Source organism: Capsicum annuum, chromosome 2, assembly GCF_002878395.1.
Source record: "Capsicum annuum cultivar UCD-10X-F1 chromosome 2, UCD10Xv1.1, whole genome shotgun sequence".
Lineage (NCBI taxonomy): Eukaryota > Viridiplantae > Streptophyta > Magnoliopsida > Solanales > Solanaceae > Capsicum > Capsicum annuum.
The window spans coordinates 126,881,864-126,900,420 of record NC_061112.1 but is presented as its reverse complement, the minus strand read 5'-3'; the positions used below and the strand labels follow the sequence as shown (position 1 = coordinate 126,900,420).

The 18,557-nt window shown below is 34.2% G+C and overlaps 2 protein-coding genes, 1 non-coding gene and 1 pseudogene across 5 annotated transcripts; 2 read left to right on the top strand and 2 right to left on the bottom strand.

The window, feature by feature from the left end:
- The first annotated feature begins 313 nt into the window (after nt 1–313).
- Nucleotides 314–3,882, top strand: LOC124896267 (protein PALE CRESS, chloroplastic-like). The gene is made up of 6 exons (XM_047407807.1): nt 314–322; nt 401–589; nt 1,650–1,736; nt 2,439–2,489; nt 2,835–3,017; nt 3,220–3,882. The coding sequence occupies exons 1-6, from the start codon at nt 314–316 to the stop codon at nt 3,451–3,453; spliced, it is 753 nt and encodes a 250-aa protein (XP_047263763.1). The 3' UTR covers nt 3,454–3,882.
- A 687-nt stretch (nt 3,883–4,569) lies between these two features.
- On the bottom strand, nt 4,570–9,054 carry LOC107859319 (isoamylase 2, chloroplastic). Of its 3 annotated transcripts, none has more exons than XM_016704293.2 (3): nt 8,856–8,973; nt 8,678–8,745; nt 4,570–7,431 (listed from the first exon to the last, which is right to left on the bottom strand). In XM_016704293.2, the coding sequence occupies exon 3, from the start codon at nt 7,357–7,359 to the stop codon at nt 4,771–4,773; it is 2,589 nt and encodes an 862-aa protein (XP_016559779.2). In that variant the 5' UTR covers nt 7,360–7,431; nt 8,678–8,745; nt 8,856–8,973; the 3' UTR covers nt 4,570–4,770. The 3 variants fall into 3 exon arrangements, with proteins under 3 accessions (XP_016559779.2, XP_016559778.2, XP_016559780.2); XM_016704292.2 differs by having other exon boundaries at nt 8,482–8,745; nt 8,856–8,967; XM_016704294.2 differs by having other exon boundaries at nt 8,123–9,054.
- On the top strand, nt 8,928–17,514 carry LOC107858140 (annotated as a pseudogene).
- LOC124896457 lies at nt 12,455–12,613 on the bottom strand. Its single transcript, XR_007052821.1, has one exon. It is a non-coding gene; the product is annotated as a small nucleolar RNA snoR143 (small nucleolar RNA).
- Nucleotides 17,515–18,557: the final 1,043 nt, after the last annotated feature.

The window sequence follows — 18,557 nt, the reverse complement described above, 5'->3', positions numbered from 1 at the left end:
AAAACAAATCCAATACAAAGCATATTAAGTAGTCTTCTTCCAAAGTTGTCTCATTTAATATTTTCCTTCACCTTTTTTGCTTCCTTTTCTTAGTTGAATCATTCAATTTTAGTTAACGATCTTCGGCTAGCAGAAGGTTTCTTAAATATATCTTTCTTCTGCTATTCTCTACACTTTTACCCTTAATGAAATGCTTTATAAAACTCATTCTGGACCAAAGTTTCAAAACCTCTCTTTCATTCTTGAACTTTGTGCCCAGTCAAACACTTCACATAAATTGAGAGGGATGGAGTAACATTGTAATGGATTATTTATGATTATAGTGGGTGCAATGTATAAGCCAAAGGAAAGGTTAATGTTAGCATGCTCTGAACGTTGGTGCTAAGCTTTCTCTTATTAGGAATGGCAAGCACAACAAAGGGAAAGGACTAAGGAATTTTATAGACAATGTCAACAAGAGGAAGAAGAGAAAAAGATAGACGAATATCGTGAAATTGGATTGCGCTTGAAAGATTATCCAGAAGAAGAGCTTCTAATGGCCAAGAAATTGGTTGCCAGCTTCATTAGATCGGCTGAAGAAGTGGAAGAGGTGAACAAACTCTTATTGCTAATGTATATTTATTCCTGGTTGGATATAGATTATATACTCAAGGTATATGGGGTTCTCCATGTGATACGAACTCTATGTGTTTTCTAGAAGAATAGAATTGCAGCCTTTATGAAAACATTAATATTATACCTTGTTAAGTATTCAGCTTACTTACCCAGCTAAGGAGAATCTTAACAATGTCAAAGTTGTTATGGAGCCGGTGTTAATTCAAAACAAGAAAATCACTAATTGCGTTGTCTTCTTCTTCTTCTTTTTTTTTTCTTTTTTAAGAAGAAATTATTCTCTTTGGCCGTACCGATGTCCTAGTAAGAAATTGGTAGCAAAAAGGTATCTTTTAGCTTTTTCTTCCCCTTGTTACCTCATGTCCCCTCCAAGAGAGTTAGAAGCTGAAATTTGCGTTTCTCAAGGCTGTAGTTTTTTTGTCAATTGCCAATTTAAAGATACACAATCAATTTATTGATCTTGTGGATTCAGGTGGCCTTGGGAAAATTAGTCAAAGAGTTTAGTTTTTGAGCTATAGTTTTCTTTCTTTTCTCCTTATGTCAGTTGCAGAACTGATCCCCAGCAACTTTCTCTTCAGGGACATCTTTCCCGAGTTATGGTTATCTATCGTGTTGTTAATTTAGCCTTTAGAACTCTTATTGCTTGTGAAATCTGTCTATCTTTTATACAAGAAGTTTAGCTTCTTGGATGTGACATATAGGACATGAACATCTTCTTATTAATTCCCTTGCTTGTGACATCCATCCATCCATCTATCTATTCCAAAAAATATCTTTTGAAGACTGAGAAATTACTGAGGTTAGGAACGCTGTGGATAATGGACCCACCACTCTACCTTTCTCCACTTAAAAACCAAACTTTTGTTTATGACTGGGTTCAAACCTGTGACATGCACGTAAACCACACATAACGTGTTTCATTTTCACAACTAGACCAAAGCCCTTGGGATTGTTTTTCTTCAAAATTCCAGTTTTGTAATAGCTTTCTCATTGGACATTGTTTCTTGTATGGATCGTGTTTTGATGCTAGTGTGCAGAAAATTATGGAAGCTGCAGAAAAAGGTGAACTCGACGAACTTGTTCTATTGATCATATGGAGTCTGCTTGATCTTGCTCGGCGCGATGTAAGCATTTTACGGCTTATCTTACCTTTCTATGATACCACAACAATCCTTTTCTATTTCCTTTTCTTTTGCCTGTAATGGATTCGCCTTTTGGTCGTCAGTCTAAGTGTCACATTCACCTTTACAGGTTCTTTACTTCATGAACTCGGATGTTTTGGTTTCAATTACCAAAAGGGAAAGCGGCGGCTGCTTATAGCATGCCCACACAGTAGCAAATTTGGAACTGAATTTAGAGTCTAGAAAAGGTTGTGTCCCCAAATGAAATGGCTTTGTTTCAATGAGTAAATATGAAGGATTTGCTGTAACAATAAATGATCACTGGGTATGTTGCTGCTGTTGTTACTGTGACAATCAAATGATGAAGTGCAACATGCATGATATTTCATGCAATATTACTATTAGGTATTGTTCTTCACTTCATTGACAATTCTGTCCAATTACTTTGGATTCCATCTTCTTGTGTTTAAAGTCCTTAATATGCAGTGTGCAATCTTTGATTAGTATGATGGTACTGTTGCATAGGCAGTGCGGAAATGGGAATAAGTCTTTTTTCAGACTTTAGTGTAGTAGAAGAATATGCAGCCTCTAAGTTCTGTGCAAATCCATATGTGGTATGTTAGTGAGTCCCCACAACCAGCGCTTTAGGAAAAGTACCAAAAGAAAATTCTAATGCATGTAAGATATCTTTGTTGTGCTTTCCAGGATGAGAAGGATGCAGTTCGAAGTCTTGATCTCTTGTACAGGCGAGTTGAGGTATGTGAAAACTTGGCTTCAGGAGGAGCACTGCTAACCAAAAACTCGTATTTCTTTAGTATCGATTCAAGAAATTTCGACTATTTTCCTTTCTTCCCATGTGTGTTTGACTTACTTTTGTTTTTATTTCTCACCGTTTCCTTCCCTTTTAGTTTGTTTTTACATTTCAAGTGGTAGGTTTTTTTTATTACTCAAGTCTTTTCCTGGCTTCGTCACGATAGATAGATAGACTGAGCAAGTTATTTTCTTCTGGTCCGTTTCTTTTCTTTTTTCTCTCTCTCTTGTCTTATTGTTTTTTTTTTGTTTTTTTTTTTTTTGATCTTGAACTTTTGTCCTTGCATTTAGACAGAAATTTTGAAGCGCGAAGCAACTCCTGCCATGAGACTACTGAATGATCTTCTGAATATGCATGATGGTGGACTAGACAATGAAGGATGGGTTAAGGCATGTAAAAAACGTATGGTTGATACATTTCCTCGAGAGGACCCATTTAGTATTCTTGTACCTGCAGGTTTCGACATGGACACGGTATATTTTTACTCTTTCAGATTGCTTTTCTGATTAATATAGACTGTTTATCTTCCTAGTATTAATCTCTTAGATCCATAACCTGATTTTACCTGTGTGATATTTACATTTCACCTTTTTATATGTGGGATATGCTCGTTCATTCATTACGTCAAGGCATCTAAATTTTGTTTTTCCTTTCCCTCTCTGCATTTCTTGTTAGCATCAAGGTCCTCTAAGACCAGCTTTGGAAGCTGACGATCTGCTTTTGAGGGTAGATTTTGTTAGAGAGGTGGACGAACTGTTAAAGGGGGTGCGATCTGAACATAATGAATCATTAGACACACAAGGACTTGATCCAGAATCAGTCGCGAGTAGATTGAAACAACAGGAGAAGCAACGTGCAATACACCAAGTAGAAAGTCTTTTGGATCTGGCCATCAACTTGGAGTGGTAGTTAGGTTGCTGCCTCTTCCCAATTAAGAAAGTATTGGTCAAGAGGAAATCTCATTAGAGAAAAGAAGTTCACAGAAGGTTCATCGATAGAGTATGCCCAGTTCTTGAGGTTCCAACTATCATTTTAGCTACAACTACTCCATGCCATGGAAGTTGTAACATCTCATTTTAGATGATTTTGCGATGTCTCCTTCCTTCCGCCCTATGAAAAAACTGTGCTGCTGCTCCCTCCCAGCCGAGAAGAGTGTCTATTTATTAGCTGAAGCTTTGTTTATAAACCGAATGTTGATTTCATGTTGTAGCAAGTTGTCCTTGGTTCAGTCAGTGGGTGGGCATATAACTGTTATGAATCAGAAAGGCTTTTAAGATGACCTGGTCGCGACATTTTGTTTGTTCTGTTTGTTTATTACGGAGTGAAGGCTCAAATACACACCTGAAGTATCTCAATTTTTCGAGTTTCATACCCAAAATATCACTATCTATTTATCAACACACACATCAACTATCAATTGTTTATTTTCATAACTATATTAACTTCAAGCTTCATAGTACTTTTTTTTCCTTTTCTAGGCTACAGTAATTCGGTTTGCTAATCCACTCACTGATCAAACAGTAAAACCTTTACCGCGAATATTTTTCATGAAAATGATTTTCATTGCACTGAACATATTAAAGCTTTAGTACAGTGAAACCTTTGCGAATATGATCCGAAGCCGTATGTTTGTTGGCAATACTTTTGTCTGAATCACAGTAAAGAGTCCAATATTTTCTTTAACAGAAAGGGTGCACGTTTAAAGAAAATCAGTCAATTTGGGTTTGTACAGTGACCATTGATGACTGATTCTCTAGACATGCCCAATTCCCCTCTCATCTTATTGCAAGGCGTTTCAAAATTAACATGAAATCCATTACAATTGGCACTAGATTGCCTGTTCTATGCGGAGTTGGTGCTGTATTCAACAATAAAGGGTAAATGATGTCTATAAACTTGCAGCAATAAAGCTTACAGTGGCATTAATCTTTATATGTTTTACATAAGAACTCGAGATATTTGAAGCTGCAAAAAAAAATGTTAGATACAAGTGTTCTCAGTAAAAACTTCTTATTTGTTCACCTATTCAGAAGAAAACGCCTCTTATATTTAAATATATATATATATATATATATATGGGCTTACAAACTATTCTCTTAGAAGAAAGTCTACGATGCTCTGTTGCCTTGCTAAAATCTATTGTGAAGGAGTAAGAGGCCTGATGATGCACGACTCGAGTTGAAAAGGCAACAGGCCAGTGTAAAGGAAATTAAAGTGTAAAGGAAATTAAGTTTCAGCTAGTCGCTGTGCTTCAAACAGTAAACAGCTGTGAGACTTCATCTCATATGCAACTAATTCATCTTCAACTGGGGTCCCCTTCTCATCAAAAAACCCGGGGAAAGGGAGGGCTGTGTCAACGAGACGATGCCATACCATATCCGTTGGAGGTGGTGGAAGGATAACACACTCTGAATCGCCTGCACTATTGAAGGCAACAAACAGGTCACCTCCAATATCAGATACTGGCGTCTGGCTGACTTCAGCATCGGCCTTCAGAGTCATAGCCAAGAATTTGCTGGAAGGGTCATCCCATTTTGGAGGAGACTGGTCAATCCCATGCCACCGGATGTTTTCTTCCTTCAAGAAGGTACTCTTTTGAAGAAGATCACTTCTTCTCATTCTTAAATTACTCAAGAATGCAATAAACTGGGTAGTTTGAATCCCAAAACCAGTTTTTAAAGTATTCCAATCAAAAGATTTTCGAGCCTCATATGCAGGGGAACCTCCTGAAGACTGACCACACTCATCTCCCATGTTCAGTACTGGCACACCTAGAGAAATGAACAATATGAACAAAAAATTACGAACTTGTTTAAGTCGTCTCTCTAGGACAATAGTATTAGTTGTAGCGCCTTCTTCTCCACAGTTCCAGCTTAACTCTGAAGCCACTTCACTACTACTGAAGCTAACCAGGTCAACAAGAGTAAGCCCAAAATTTCTGGAAATATAATTAAAAGAGAATGCAGGGCCCCGTCCACCTGAGAAGATATCCCCACTTCCGCAAAGTCGTGTTGCTAGATTGCTTAGAAGACCCTCACCTCTCAAGAAGTCTCGAATGTCAGCACAAAATCTCAGATTTATCTCTGCCCATCTCCTCCAGTGAGGGAATAAATTTTCCTTTGAATCATTAGCTACTGGATTCCAATTATCCGCAATTATCTTGACATTTGAAAGTATAGGATCAAAGGCAATAGCTTCGACTAATGGAGGACGAGATAGAATCTCTCCATGGAACCCTCTCAACAAGGAAGAAGCATTTATAAAAACAAAACCATCAATACGAAACTCAATTACCCAGTGGCGGAGACAGTCCAAAATCATTTGTTGGACTACGGGGTAGTTGCAATTCAATGCATTTTGAATATTCAGATCACCACCTTTTACGCAATATGAAGTGTTATCAACATGCATCAAAGGAGCATCCTGTGCTGTGTGAGTGAAAACAACTTCAAGAAAAACCTCTATCCCGTTAGCATGTAGTTTCTTAACCATATCTTTTACAGATTTAATGACAGAAAGAGCGTCGCCAGAACGTCCATACATATTTCCAGGTGAAAAGAAATGACACGGATAATAGGGTCCTTTCTGCTCCTCGAAAGGGAAAATTGGCTGAAGTAACATTGCATTCACACCAAGATCTTTGAAATGGTGCCATTTTTTGCTAATACCAGAGAACGTTCCAGCAAGGTCATCGGGTAGCTTACTGGACTTGTCCTTTGTAAATTGAGTCACATTTAAGCGATAAATTATCAGTTTCTCCATAGGTAAGCTAGGACGGACATCACCGCTCCAATCATAGCCAGGTTCCTGACATAGTTCTCCAAGATATTTTGGACATTTCTCAGACCCACCCTGACGAGAAATAACACTCCTTATAACCTTAGCATATGGGTCCAAAAGAACCAGCTCTCCTCTCTTCCCAGAAGTAGCCGCCTTGCATCTATAACCATAAGTCTTAAATAACAAAGAACAATCTAGAGCAGCATGCCAAATATCACCTGATCGATTAACATAAGGATCTAGATCAATCTCTAAGGTAGGCTTTTCAGCAGATGTGTCATCATACAAGCACAAAACTACACTTTTTGCACTGTGTGAGAAGAGAGCAAAATTCAAGGATCCATCTGGCAGAAAGGAAAGACCCAATGGAGAAGGATGCCCTGAACTGAAACCAACTGGCACAACAAAATTCGTGTTCCTGTGGCTTCTGATTTCTGAGCTTTCCATGTCAGTAACTAGTTGTGACTTTATATAGAAGGAGATATAGCAGGGGGCTAAACTTGCTTCAAAATCCAGCTCAACTGTAACCTTGCCTGAAGGTCCTTGCACAAATGGTGTTTCAATAGTACTGCTTTTTCCATCTGCTCCACATCTGTTTAGATCTAGAGGCATAAAGCATGACGCGTCAGATCTAAATACGCCGCAAACTATAACCAGCTCAGCATGTGCATCTGAGAGCTCCACTGGCAAAACTTCTACAAGCACTTTGTACTTTCCATTTGTCTTTTCCACATAGACTTTTACTTGACCACCAATGTCTGTCCTGAAAAGGTAAGTGGGAACCCTTTTTACAGTTGGAACAAGTGAAATTCCTGATGCTGATAGTGCTTTTAGTTGATGAAACCTCCCAGAAACTTGTTGATCATTTTTTCGACCTATGCCAGAGAAATTCATCTCTTCCAATTCCCGCTTCTTTACACTGCATACTATTTTTCCACGGTTACCTGGGGGTGCAGGAACCAGCTTGGTTGATTCACTACTGCCATAGCTCAACAAACGTGAATGCACAGCCAACTGTATTGGTGAAGTTGCCATTTGAAATGCAGCACAAGATGTTAGGATCGTCCAGATATAGAGCTTGGTGGATCACATATTCTTAATCAAGTCCTACAAAAACACGAAAATAAACATTATATATCTCAATGGAGTTGGAAGAGGAGGTTGCCTTAGAGAGAATCTTTAGCAGGCAGAATAACCAGAGTAAAACATCAATAATGGAAGTAATAGAAGAATTGAACTTGGAAACAAATTAAAAGAATCATTGGCAGATCCATGTTAGAAGTGCACGCACTGCCTCTAGAAACAGTAGACTCGAGAAAGATTTTAGTTACTAGTGATTTACGTGGAGCTTGGATCATTTCAGAAAATTTCTTGGAAATGTTCTTTCAAAAAGATTTTTCTGAAGAATAGTTTGTCTTCGGGTGACTATCTCTGAAGAGAAATCCTTAATGTTGTTCATAATCATCAAAAATGGGAATACAGAGGCAACAAACATCTACGACAACAACTTCATACATAGATTAGTCCAACAAAATGGAGTCTCAAGAAGGTAAGAGTGTACGCAATCTTTACCCCTATCTCAGAGGTTGTGAGTTTTTTTCCAGTAGTAGACCCTAAGCTCACGCAAAACGTTCATAAGCAGTTTTGAGAAAAGTGTAGGGGGTACGAAAAACATCAGATAAGTAAGCAAATCAGCTAATAATAAAAGAAAATAAATTACAAGACAATAGTACATAATTTCGGTTAAAGAAACTAGAGATAGTAACTGAAACCAATGGACAAGAAACAAAAATTTTACCTTAATAAATCTCGAGGTTCATTGCAAAACTCTGATTATAACAGCACTATAAATGATGCGATGAATTGTGATTCAAAACCATTTACAAAATCAGAGTATAATTGATATAAAAATATAAAATATAATACTACTGTTTTGTTCGAGATTAACAACACAATTCTAGAAAGTTTTGCAGATCAATTCCACTATTTTCAGTGGACACACTACCACATGCAAAAATAAATCAACATATGGATGCTTAACAATCTAATCAAGACACTAAAAGTCACAAAATACCAACAAATCAAACCCCAGTTTTATAGCAGATTAGACCAATTTGGACATAAAATACATAATATCTACCATAGATTCATCCTTACATCAATAGAAAAGTATAACACATGCCCACCAAATTTTGGTAACTTAACCATGTCGTCCCAGCTTATCATCAAGCTCAGATCTCATTTGCATGTTCAAATCAGAGAACGAAAAATTGTAAATATAGCAAAAATAACAAATTACAGGGACCCATTTCGATTTCATAATGAAAAAACATATTTGAGCTTAGTTTTTTACCTTCAAAATTAAAATATTACCGAGTTTTGAATGAAGACAGTAATGAGATTTTGATACAATCAGCAGATCTGAATAAGAATGTTAAAAATTAAATCCATAAAATGAAGTTAAATCACCAAATAAAAAAAATTGGAAGAGGATGCAAACTCTATATAATTAAAGAAGAAGAAAATTTTACTTTAAAAATGGAAAGGAAATTAATAGGAACAAGAATCTGCCATTTTTTAATCGACATTGAAAAAAAATAAAGATGCAGGTAATTGGATAGTGTTCAGACAAAGAAAAACAAATAAACAAAATGTTTCCTATTCTAGATCCATCCATGTATATTTTTTAATTTTTTATTTTTTTAACATGGAATGTTATGCAATGGGCCGGATCATTATTGTAATTTACTTGATATTTATGGGTTGAATGTTAATTAATGGTTTGGACCTTATTTTTATTTAATAAAATCAATTAATTAAGAAAATATAAAATAGATTTGTATTAAATTTAGGGATCTTTCAAAAATAGCTATATTTTGTTGAAAAACTCACCTTTCATAGCCATATTTTACATAATTACCATTTATAGCCGTTGTATTCAATTTACGCCCACTATATTCGATTTTATCAATAGTTTGTATTCATATAAAATAGGAGTATAAATACAGTACCATTTAGATGATGTATTCAATTCACAGCCATTTTATTTACTTTTACTCAGTGATCTGTATTCATAAAAACATAAATACCCTACATATTTAGTCTGGCCAAAAGCACTACCATTTTTTTTCTTTTTTTTTTATATTTTTTCTTTTTCGTGTTTTCCTCGTTTTTTCTTCTTCTGTTTTCTAATTTTTTTTATTTTTATTTTTTTCATTTTTTTTTATATATTTCTCTCTCTCTTCTATCTCTCTTTCCTTTTTTTTTTTTTTGTTTTTTTTTTTTTTTTCTTATTTTCTTTATCATTTTTTTGTTCTATTTTATATTTTTTGTATTTTTAAAAAATATAACTACTCAAGCACAAGTCATTGATGATAACGTAAATACCATAATTTTTATTTATTTATAGTCACATCGTCATTTATATTTTTGTATTCATTGATACAATTGTATTTGTATTTGTATTTTAAAGTTCGCACTTGTATTTGTATTTTGTAGTTCGCGTTTATATTTGTATTTTATAGTTCGCACTTGTATTTGTATTTGTTAGTTCACACCATCATTTATATTTTATATAATTCCCACTTGTATTTTAACGAACCGTTTTGTATTTGTATTTTATAATTGAATGTATATTATATTGGATTATATTTGTATTATGATTTTATTGTGTTTGTATATTTAGATTATATTTGTATTTGTATTCTATTTTCGTCAATGCCTTTTTATTTTTAAAGAATTATTTTGTATTTATATTTGTAAGTTGATTGCATATTGTATTTAGCCGTGATTATGTACAATTATCATTTGTATTTATACACAAACAGGTAAATGCATTAATTGTATTTTCTTGATTCTAAAATATATAAATATGCAATGTATCATTTGATATAAATGTACCATTTTGTATTTGTATGTAAAAATTATTATTCGTATTTGTAAATAAATAAATATCACTTGACACAAATACAATTACAAACAAAGGAAATCAATGATTTTAAAAATACAAATACATATTGTATTTTTATAAAAAAATTGAATTGTATTTATTTGTATCAATAAATACAACTCGTAGAAATATACAAACAAGTATTCGTAAAAAGAAAATCAATCGTTCCTTTTCAATAATTAAAAAATACAAATGATAGTTCACACTTGTATTTATATGTTATAGTTTGCATTTGTATTTGTATTTTATAGTTTTCACTTATATTTGTATGTTATAATTCACCTTTGTATTTATATTTTATAGTTCGCACTTATATTTGTGTTTGCTAGATTGCACAAATGAAAAGAAGGAGAAAAATTTTTATAAAGAAGAAAAAATACACAAAAAAGAAGGAGAGTAATAGAAAATAGAGAAAAAAATAAAACAAAAAAAATAGAAGGAGAAAAAATAAAAAGAAAAAGAAGAAAAAAAAATGAAAAGAAGACAACGAAAAAGAAAAAATTGAAAAAAAGAAAGAAGAAAGAGAAAACAAAAAAAAAAGGAAAATAAAAATGAAGAAAAATGTCCTCACCCGTTAACAAAGTTATCATCTATACCCCTAAAATGGATGGAAAAACCCAAATCAAGTAAAACTATTCAATTTTGAAAAAAAAAAAACACCCACCTAAATTTAACCCGTTTCAACCCGACCCATCATACTATCAGGCCAAATATGTCCTCACCCGTTAACAAAGTTATCATCTATACCCCTAAAATGGATGGAAAAACCCAAATCAAGTAAAACTATTCAATTTTGGAAAAAAAAAAACACCCACCCAAATTTAACCCGTTTCAACCCGACCCATCTAACTTATAACCCAAACAACCTCCCAATGCAACTGTGCTCTTGCTATTCCTCTCTAGCTTCCTCCCATCTCCGGCCCTTCAGCCTTCTCTTCCTCTCCACTTTCTACTCTTTACATTTCTTTAAAGTTGAACGTGGCAATTGCATCAGTGGTGGCACCAAACTCGTTTGCTGATTAGAAAGCAATTTACAGCTTAAGGATGTATTGAGTTTTCATCGCAATGCAGTTAGTTATGGTATTGAATAGCACTGTGACTACTAAAACTCAGCATAGTGGATAATTTTTAAATTATAAGCGTAGTCCACTGCTGAAATTTCATCAACTGTAGACCAAAATAATGTCCAATCTAGACAATAGAAAGATGTTACGGGCGAAACAAAAATGCATGGGTTCCAAACAGATTATTGTGAAACTAAAATCTCATCTGACAATTTTCATGGGCATACTAACACCAAGAAGTGATACATATCCTTCATCTTTTTTAGTAATGGTTAAGAACACCATCACTAGAATGATCAATAATCCCTTATAGATCTATAATGGCCTACTTATGAAGTGGAAAACATGTTTTCTGCAATACGAAATAGACTTGTCTTTTCCTTGCTGATTTATTTGTATTTCTCCTAATTGCAGCAATATCAAAATCAAATGGACTAATATCAACTATCACGATTTTGCATTGATTAGTTTTTCCAAAAATTTGGAACTTTGTATATGGAGGAAATTAGAACAAAAATATTAGAGATGCTAAGGGGACTTGAGAAATGAGTTAAAGATCTACAATGAGACTTGTAAGTTAGATGGGTCGGGTCGGAGTGGGTTAAATTGAGGTGGGTGGTTTTTTAAAAAAAAAATTGAATAGTTTTAGTTGATTTGGGTTTTTCCATCCATTTTAGGGGTATAGATGATAACTTTGTTAACGGTGAGGGCATATTTACCCTGATAGTATGACGGAGGGTAAAGTTGACTAATTTTTTAAAGTTGAGGGGTATTTATGACCCTTTACCCTAAATTATAATATTGAATTTAAGGCATCAAACAAATCACATTTTTAAGCAACTTGAATTAGCAGCTCTAGGTAGAGGACTGCATATCGGTCGGTTCGGTTCGATTTTGAAAATTATCGACTTTACGTATTCATTATCGATTTGTATATATGCTAAAATGTTAAAGAACTATTAAGATAACAGTTAATCAGTTATCAATTTATCGATTTTTAATTGGTATCGATTCGGTTATCGGGTTAACCGTTAACATTGGACATATATAATTTATTATCCTTTTATTTCCATTGACATGCAGACTAAAAAAAATAAAAGAAACAGCAAAGCAGTGTTAATGTAAGATGAATTTAGTAGACAGGAGCAAATAAAAACCTATCTGTGGATTCATCTCAATGGTTGTCTAGTCGTCGCTGATTAATTTAGCTTTTCCTGTATTGCACTAATCGTTAATAGATTGTACTACTTTGAAAATTTAGCAAAGCCAAGTGCAATTCACAACAACAATTGCAGATGAAAGATAAAACTACACAAATTATCAAGCAGAAGAGTGGAATGCATCAACAGAAAAATGGGAAAGACATCTAAAATAGTATCAGACAGTTAGGAGAGCAGAACTGGTGAATGTACGCCCTCCAAACACTAAGCACCAAACTAACAAAACATGAATCCCAAGTAACATGAAAACCACGTACCAACATTATCAATTTCTTGTACATCAACGATATTATAGAGGGAAAAATTGTTGGGGTTGTTCTATCAACAAATAAGAACCCAACAAATGATATGGAGAATACTATTTCGGACATCTCAATATACAGAGCACTGACACAGCATGACACATAATTTATTTCTAAATAAATGGACACCGGAAGCATCATTTTTCACATTCTACAAAACGATTTGCATGACTGAACAGGGCCATGCTGAAGAATCTCTGTCAATGTCTGAAGCTTGGGATTTAGCCAAGTCTATATAGCGAAGTGCAAATTTACAAATGAAAACTAAAACTATGTATAAAACCACACGAGCATTATATATAACTAAAATTGAACAACAAAACAAGCACCAAGATTCACCTTAGTAAAATAAACATCAAATTTCAGTAAAATATTTTTGCTTAGACAGAAATTGAAGAAGAAGCAAAAGACTATCAACAACAGCAGAAATTGAACATGTAAATGAGAAGGAGCAAAAATTGTTACCTGAAATTTTTGACCTTCGATCTTCAGTAAATTTTTTAACCTTCGAAATCGGATCTTTGATCTTCAGCATAATCTTTTAACCTTCGACTTTTGATCTTTTCAACAACAACAAATTTTAGTCTCTTAATGTTTGAATTTGAGCAACATTTTTATTAAATTTAGTCCAGAGATGCGAGTAGTGAGAGAGAGAGAGTGAGGGGCGTGAAATAAAAATGGAAAAACGAGAGTTCAGTAAAGTGTAAATCCTAATACCTTGGTGGACTTAGGTCTTTGGCGGTGGGCCAGTGGGTAGATAGGTATTACTTTAGGGCCTTAGGCATTTGGGCGAATTATTAGAGGAAATTGCATGTCATAGACCCAAATATGGGTGACTTTAGATATTTGACCCCAAATAAGAATGTCTTTAAAGAATGACCTTCCTTACTTTTTAATGTACTAAAAGTACCAATTTGTCCCTCTACACCTCAAGTATATATTTTTAAACTTTTCATACTTATTTATCTCTCAAATTTTATTTTTTTTAATTTTTTCTTTACTTTTATTATTTTACTTTTTTCACTTTTTTATTTTTTTCTTTAAATTTTTTATTCTGTTTTTCTATTATTTTCAGTTTTTATTTTTTCCTTTAACTTTCAGGTTGCCATTGTAGCTTCAACTTTCATCGACTCTACTCCGTTCTACATTTTCACCGTCGACAGTATACTCCTCCGTATTGAATTGTTCAGAAAAGATCCTTCTCCGACACCAGGACCAGCTCTGAAGACATCTCCTGCACCTGCACCTGATGCATCTAAACCTACTGTGGATGCTAGCTACCCTACTCCAATGATGTCTCCTCCTGCTCCACCAACTTCATCTCCGGTTGGTGATCAGAGGATGGTCCAACAGCTGATTCAGAGAATAGTACGACGGGTAAGAAGAAGAATGTCGGTACTATATGTGGCGAATTTTTATTCGGATGCTTCATAATCTATTTTTTATCAGAAGCATCCTTTCATCTGTGACATTGAAGCATTTGATAATCTGTCGAGCTTAAACACTGATTTTTAGGCGTTCATCGAGTGTGGATTGAATACGTCGAAATGGTAGGTTTACTATCTTTAAGCTTTTAATTTTATCATTTTTGTACTTATGGTAACGCATATATTCTAATTGTATTCATTTTTCATGTATTTTAAGTGCCAAAATTATATACGTTAAAGGAAAAGAAGTGTTTCCCGAATGTTTAGTGTTTGGCTCTTGTGTTGTGGATTCGAAGGAGTGGTTTTATTCACTTGCAACTTATGGTCGACCTTTGAATGACACGGTATTATCAACTGCTATCCTAATCTATACTATTTTTAATGTACTTTTGACTTGTCCTTTGATTTGTTCCTCCCTTTTTTCTAGTTGGTAATCTATATTTGCAAGCCAATAGCTTACTCAAGGATATTCAAGACTGCTTGCCCTAAATCTTACTCATATTCTTACAATGATCCCACTAGTATTGCCACTTGCATTGGAAGAAATTACTTGCTCATTTTCTGTCCTCACCACTAGTCTTGTCACTTGTTCTTTTCACTATCTGTTAGTATTATATTATTTGTAGTATTAAATCAAATCAAATACATAGTAGGACTTCACCTTATCTCCTCTCAGTTAGATTCCTTGCTACGTCTAGTATATTGTGTAATCATCATCATTAGTAGTATTGTCACTAGTGGTGGACTCTATTTAATTGGCAGCAGTAATCATATTTAGTTATGTATAAGTTGTGATATCATTGGTGCAATTATTCTTGGACCTTTAATTTCAGATTAATAGTTGGAGCATCAACATTTTTTAACTCTTGTCACACTAATATAAAATAAAATATCAAATCAAATTAAATCGAGAGCAATAGGTAGTTGCTTTACTTGTGCCAAAGATCTTTGTGAACAACTTCTCTACTTCTCAAGATAGGCATAAGATTGCTACATAAACATCTTCTTTAGATCTCTCTTGTAGACCTACATTGGATTTGTATCGGTAGTTGTAAAATAATATTAACCGTTCATAGTAATAATGGTGTCTAGATTAGCTATTGTAGTTCTTGAAAATTCTCTCTGTTATGTATATACTGAAGATGATGAAAGTTGGAGTTGAATATAGAGTAATGTTTAATTTGTATGTGGGGTTATTGACATTTCAGGAAGTTAGCTGCACAAATCGCAAACAAACAGTAGAAACCAGCAGTTAAGGTACAATGTCTATCCCCTTCTGGTTTATTTAGCTGCTTTTAACATTGTATATCCAAAGATAACAAAGCCACCAGTCCCAGTGGCACCAATTAGAAATAAAACAGAAGACTGAATTATTATCAATGCTGAAGATTACAAGGCCACTGGTTATTTTGTCATGCCAATATTTGTACAACATACTGAAGCAATGATGGAGGAAATTGATATGATGTTAAGCTTATATGATCTATATATCTTGGTTATGAATATAATTTTTGTAGATTTTCAGTGATGTGTTAAATCTTTGATTCAGGATGAGGAAATTGAGATGGAAGATGCAGAAGATTGGTCAGTTGTAGACATAGACAGTTCTGATAAAAAGAACGAACTCACTGTAGTGGAATACATTGACGACATCTATGCTTACTACAAGAAGGATGAGGTAGAGATTTTATCTCCACTCTCCCTATTTGTTTGTTAGAAGTTTTTTTTGTTTACAACTTGTACATGCTCATTACCCCACTGTGTGGGAATATACTGGGTTTGTTGTTGTTGTTGTACATGCTCATTTGTATTATGGCGTGTAGAGTTAGAAGAAGTCCCATATTTTTTAACTGATTATCTAATTCTTTTGGATAGGATCTCATTAAGCTTAATAGATTGCCAAATTACTCACAAAAGCTAGTCTCATATCAATATGGACTGCAATTTTAGCCAGTCAAATAATAGGTGTAGAACATAGGATATATAGACACACGGAGGGTATACTTGGGCTATTTCTGTTGTGATGCTATTCTATAAAGGATGATTACTGTTTCAATTTTAATTGGAAATTTGAAAAGAAATAGAGGTGTATTTTTTACCCCTTTCTTTTAATGCCATTTTCAATTGCAGATCACTGGTTGCGTCCCTCCAAACTATATAGAACAACAATTTGATATAGGATGAGAGGCATCCTCATTGACTGGCTGATTAAGCTATATATTATCTACTGTTGCATGTCATTTCTGAGTTTTATAAAGAAGAATGTGATAATTTTAGGTGTCATTTAACGTCTAATCCAATTTATAGGTTCACTACAAGTTTGAACTGATGGAGGAGACCTTGTATTTGACTATGAATCTCATCGATAGATTCCTGCCAGTTCAGTCAGTGATTAGGAAAAAACTTCAGCTTGTTGGAATAACAACTTTGCTTCTTGCCTGCAAGTATGAAGAGGTTTCTGTACCTGTAGTGAAGGATCTAATTTTGGATCTCTGACAAGGCTTATGCTTGAAAAAAAGTACTTGAAATGGTTAGTTTAAAGACCAAAATCTTACATGATCAGGACTTGTATCTCCATTTTGTTCTTCCCCGCTAAATGATTTCAATCGTTTTCTTATCCACAGGAAAAGTTGATGGTTAATGACTTACAGTTCAACATGACAGTACCTACAACTTATGTGTTTATGCGGTGGTTCCTTAAAGTCTCTTAGTCCGATGAGAAGGCCGGTTAAACGTCTTTATCACATGAAGAAGTAACACAACAATATGAATCAATACTCATACAACTTTTTGTCATTGTTTAAATCAGTTAGAGCTTGTGTCTTTCTTCTTGATCGATCTATGTCTGGTTGAATATGAAATGCTTAGATTTTCACCATCAATGCTTGCTGTTGCAATTGTCTTTACTTCTCAGTGCATTCTCGGTGTGTCCAGAGAGTGGAACGCAACCTGCGAGAAACATAGGAGCTCCAGCAAGAATCAGATTTTGTAAGTATATTTTGTTTTTAAGGATACTTGTAAATGTACACCCCTTTATCGAATAGACAAAGATGTACAATTGTGTGCCTTATTTTCTACGACAGGGAATGCTCGAAATTGATGATTTCTTTACATTAGAAGGCATTAGTTGGGAATCTTACTAGTGTGCACCGAAAGTACAACACGTCTAAATATGGCAATGCTGCAAGATGTGAACCAACTTCTTTTTTGTTAGAAGCCTGGTTCTAGGATGAGAAGAACACATGAGGAGGAACGACATGCTTTGCCAGTAGTTGTGTTGAATGAAACTATTGATGTGTGCGCAACATATGTTGCCCCAGGCTCTGGGAAAGGGGAAGGGTGTTTTTCAGTTCTTTTGCTACTGAGAGAACCATGTGTTTATTTGTTTTTTTCATGTACATTGTTTGACATTGCTGGTGTTTTGTGAAATATCTTGCTTTCCATACTTTTTCCTGAATACAAACATTAGAAAGTTATAATTTCTTCTTAACAGTATAAAGCTTAAGTGATTAGAAGTTTGGACACATAACACACTTAACAACTAATGTTACTAGAAGCTTGGTGGACACACTTAAAAAGTCTTTATATATATATATATGTATATATGTATATATATCCTCTAAAACAATAACTTTATCAGTTGGTCTTGAGAATAAGGAGTGTCAATGTTAATAATACTAGTGTGAGAGAGGTAAAAAATTCGCATATTGGACCAACGTATTTATTAACTAGGTCCCTATTTTAGCTTGTCCAATTTGATTTGGGATAAACATATAACTCGATGATTGAAGCGCCATAAGCAAAAAATCCATATTGAAACTTGTGTTAAGCAAAAGAATATAAGTAACAATTTGTATTTGATGTTTATAATCACAGTACAATAATTTTCTAAACTAAGTCTTGCCCATGAGGGAAGAGTGGCATATATGTTAATGATCTAATCAGTGTAATTAAAGAATAATATGTTGCCTCTTGGACAAAAGTTTTCAATTTCAATAATTTTCTAAACTAAGTTTTGCCCATGAGGCAACAGTTGCATATATGTTAATAATCTAATCAGTGCAATTAATGAATAAACTTTTGCCTCTTGGGCAAAAGTTTTCAATTTCAACAATTTTCTAAACTAAGTCTTGCCCATGAGGCAAGAGTTGCATATATGTTAATAATCTAATAAATGCAATTAAAGAATAAACGATTGCCTCTTGGGCAAAGGTTTTCAATTTCAATAATTTTCTAAACTAAGTTTTGCCCATGAAGCAAGAGTTGTATAT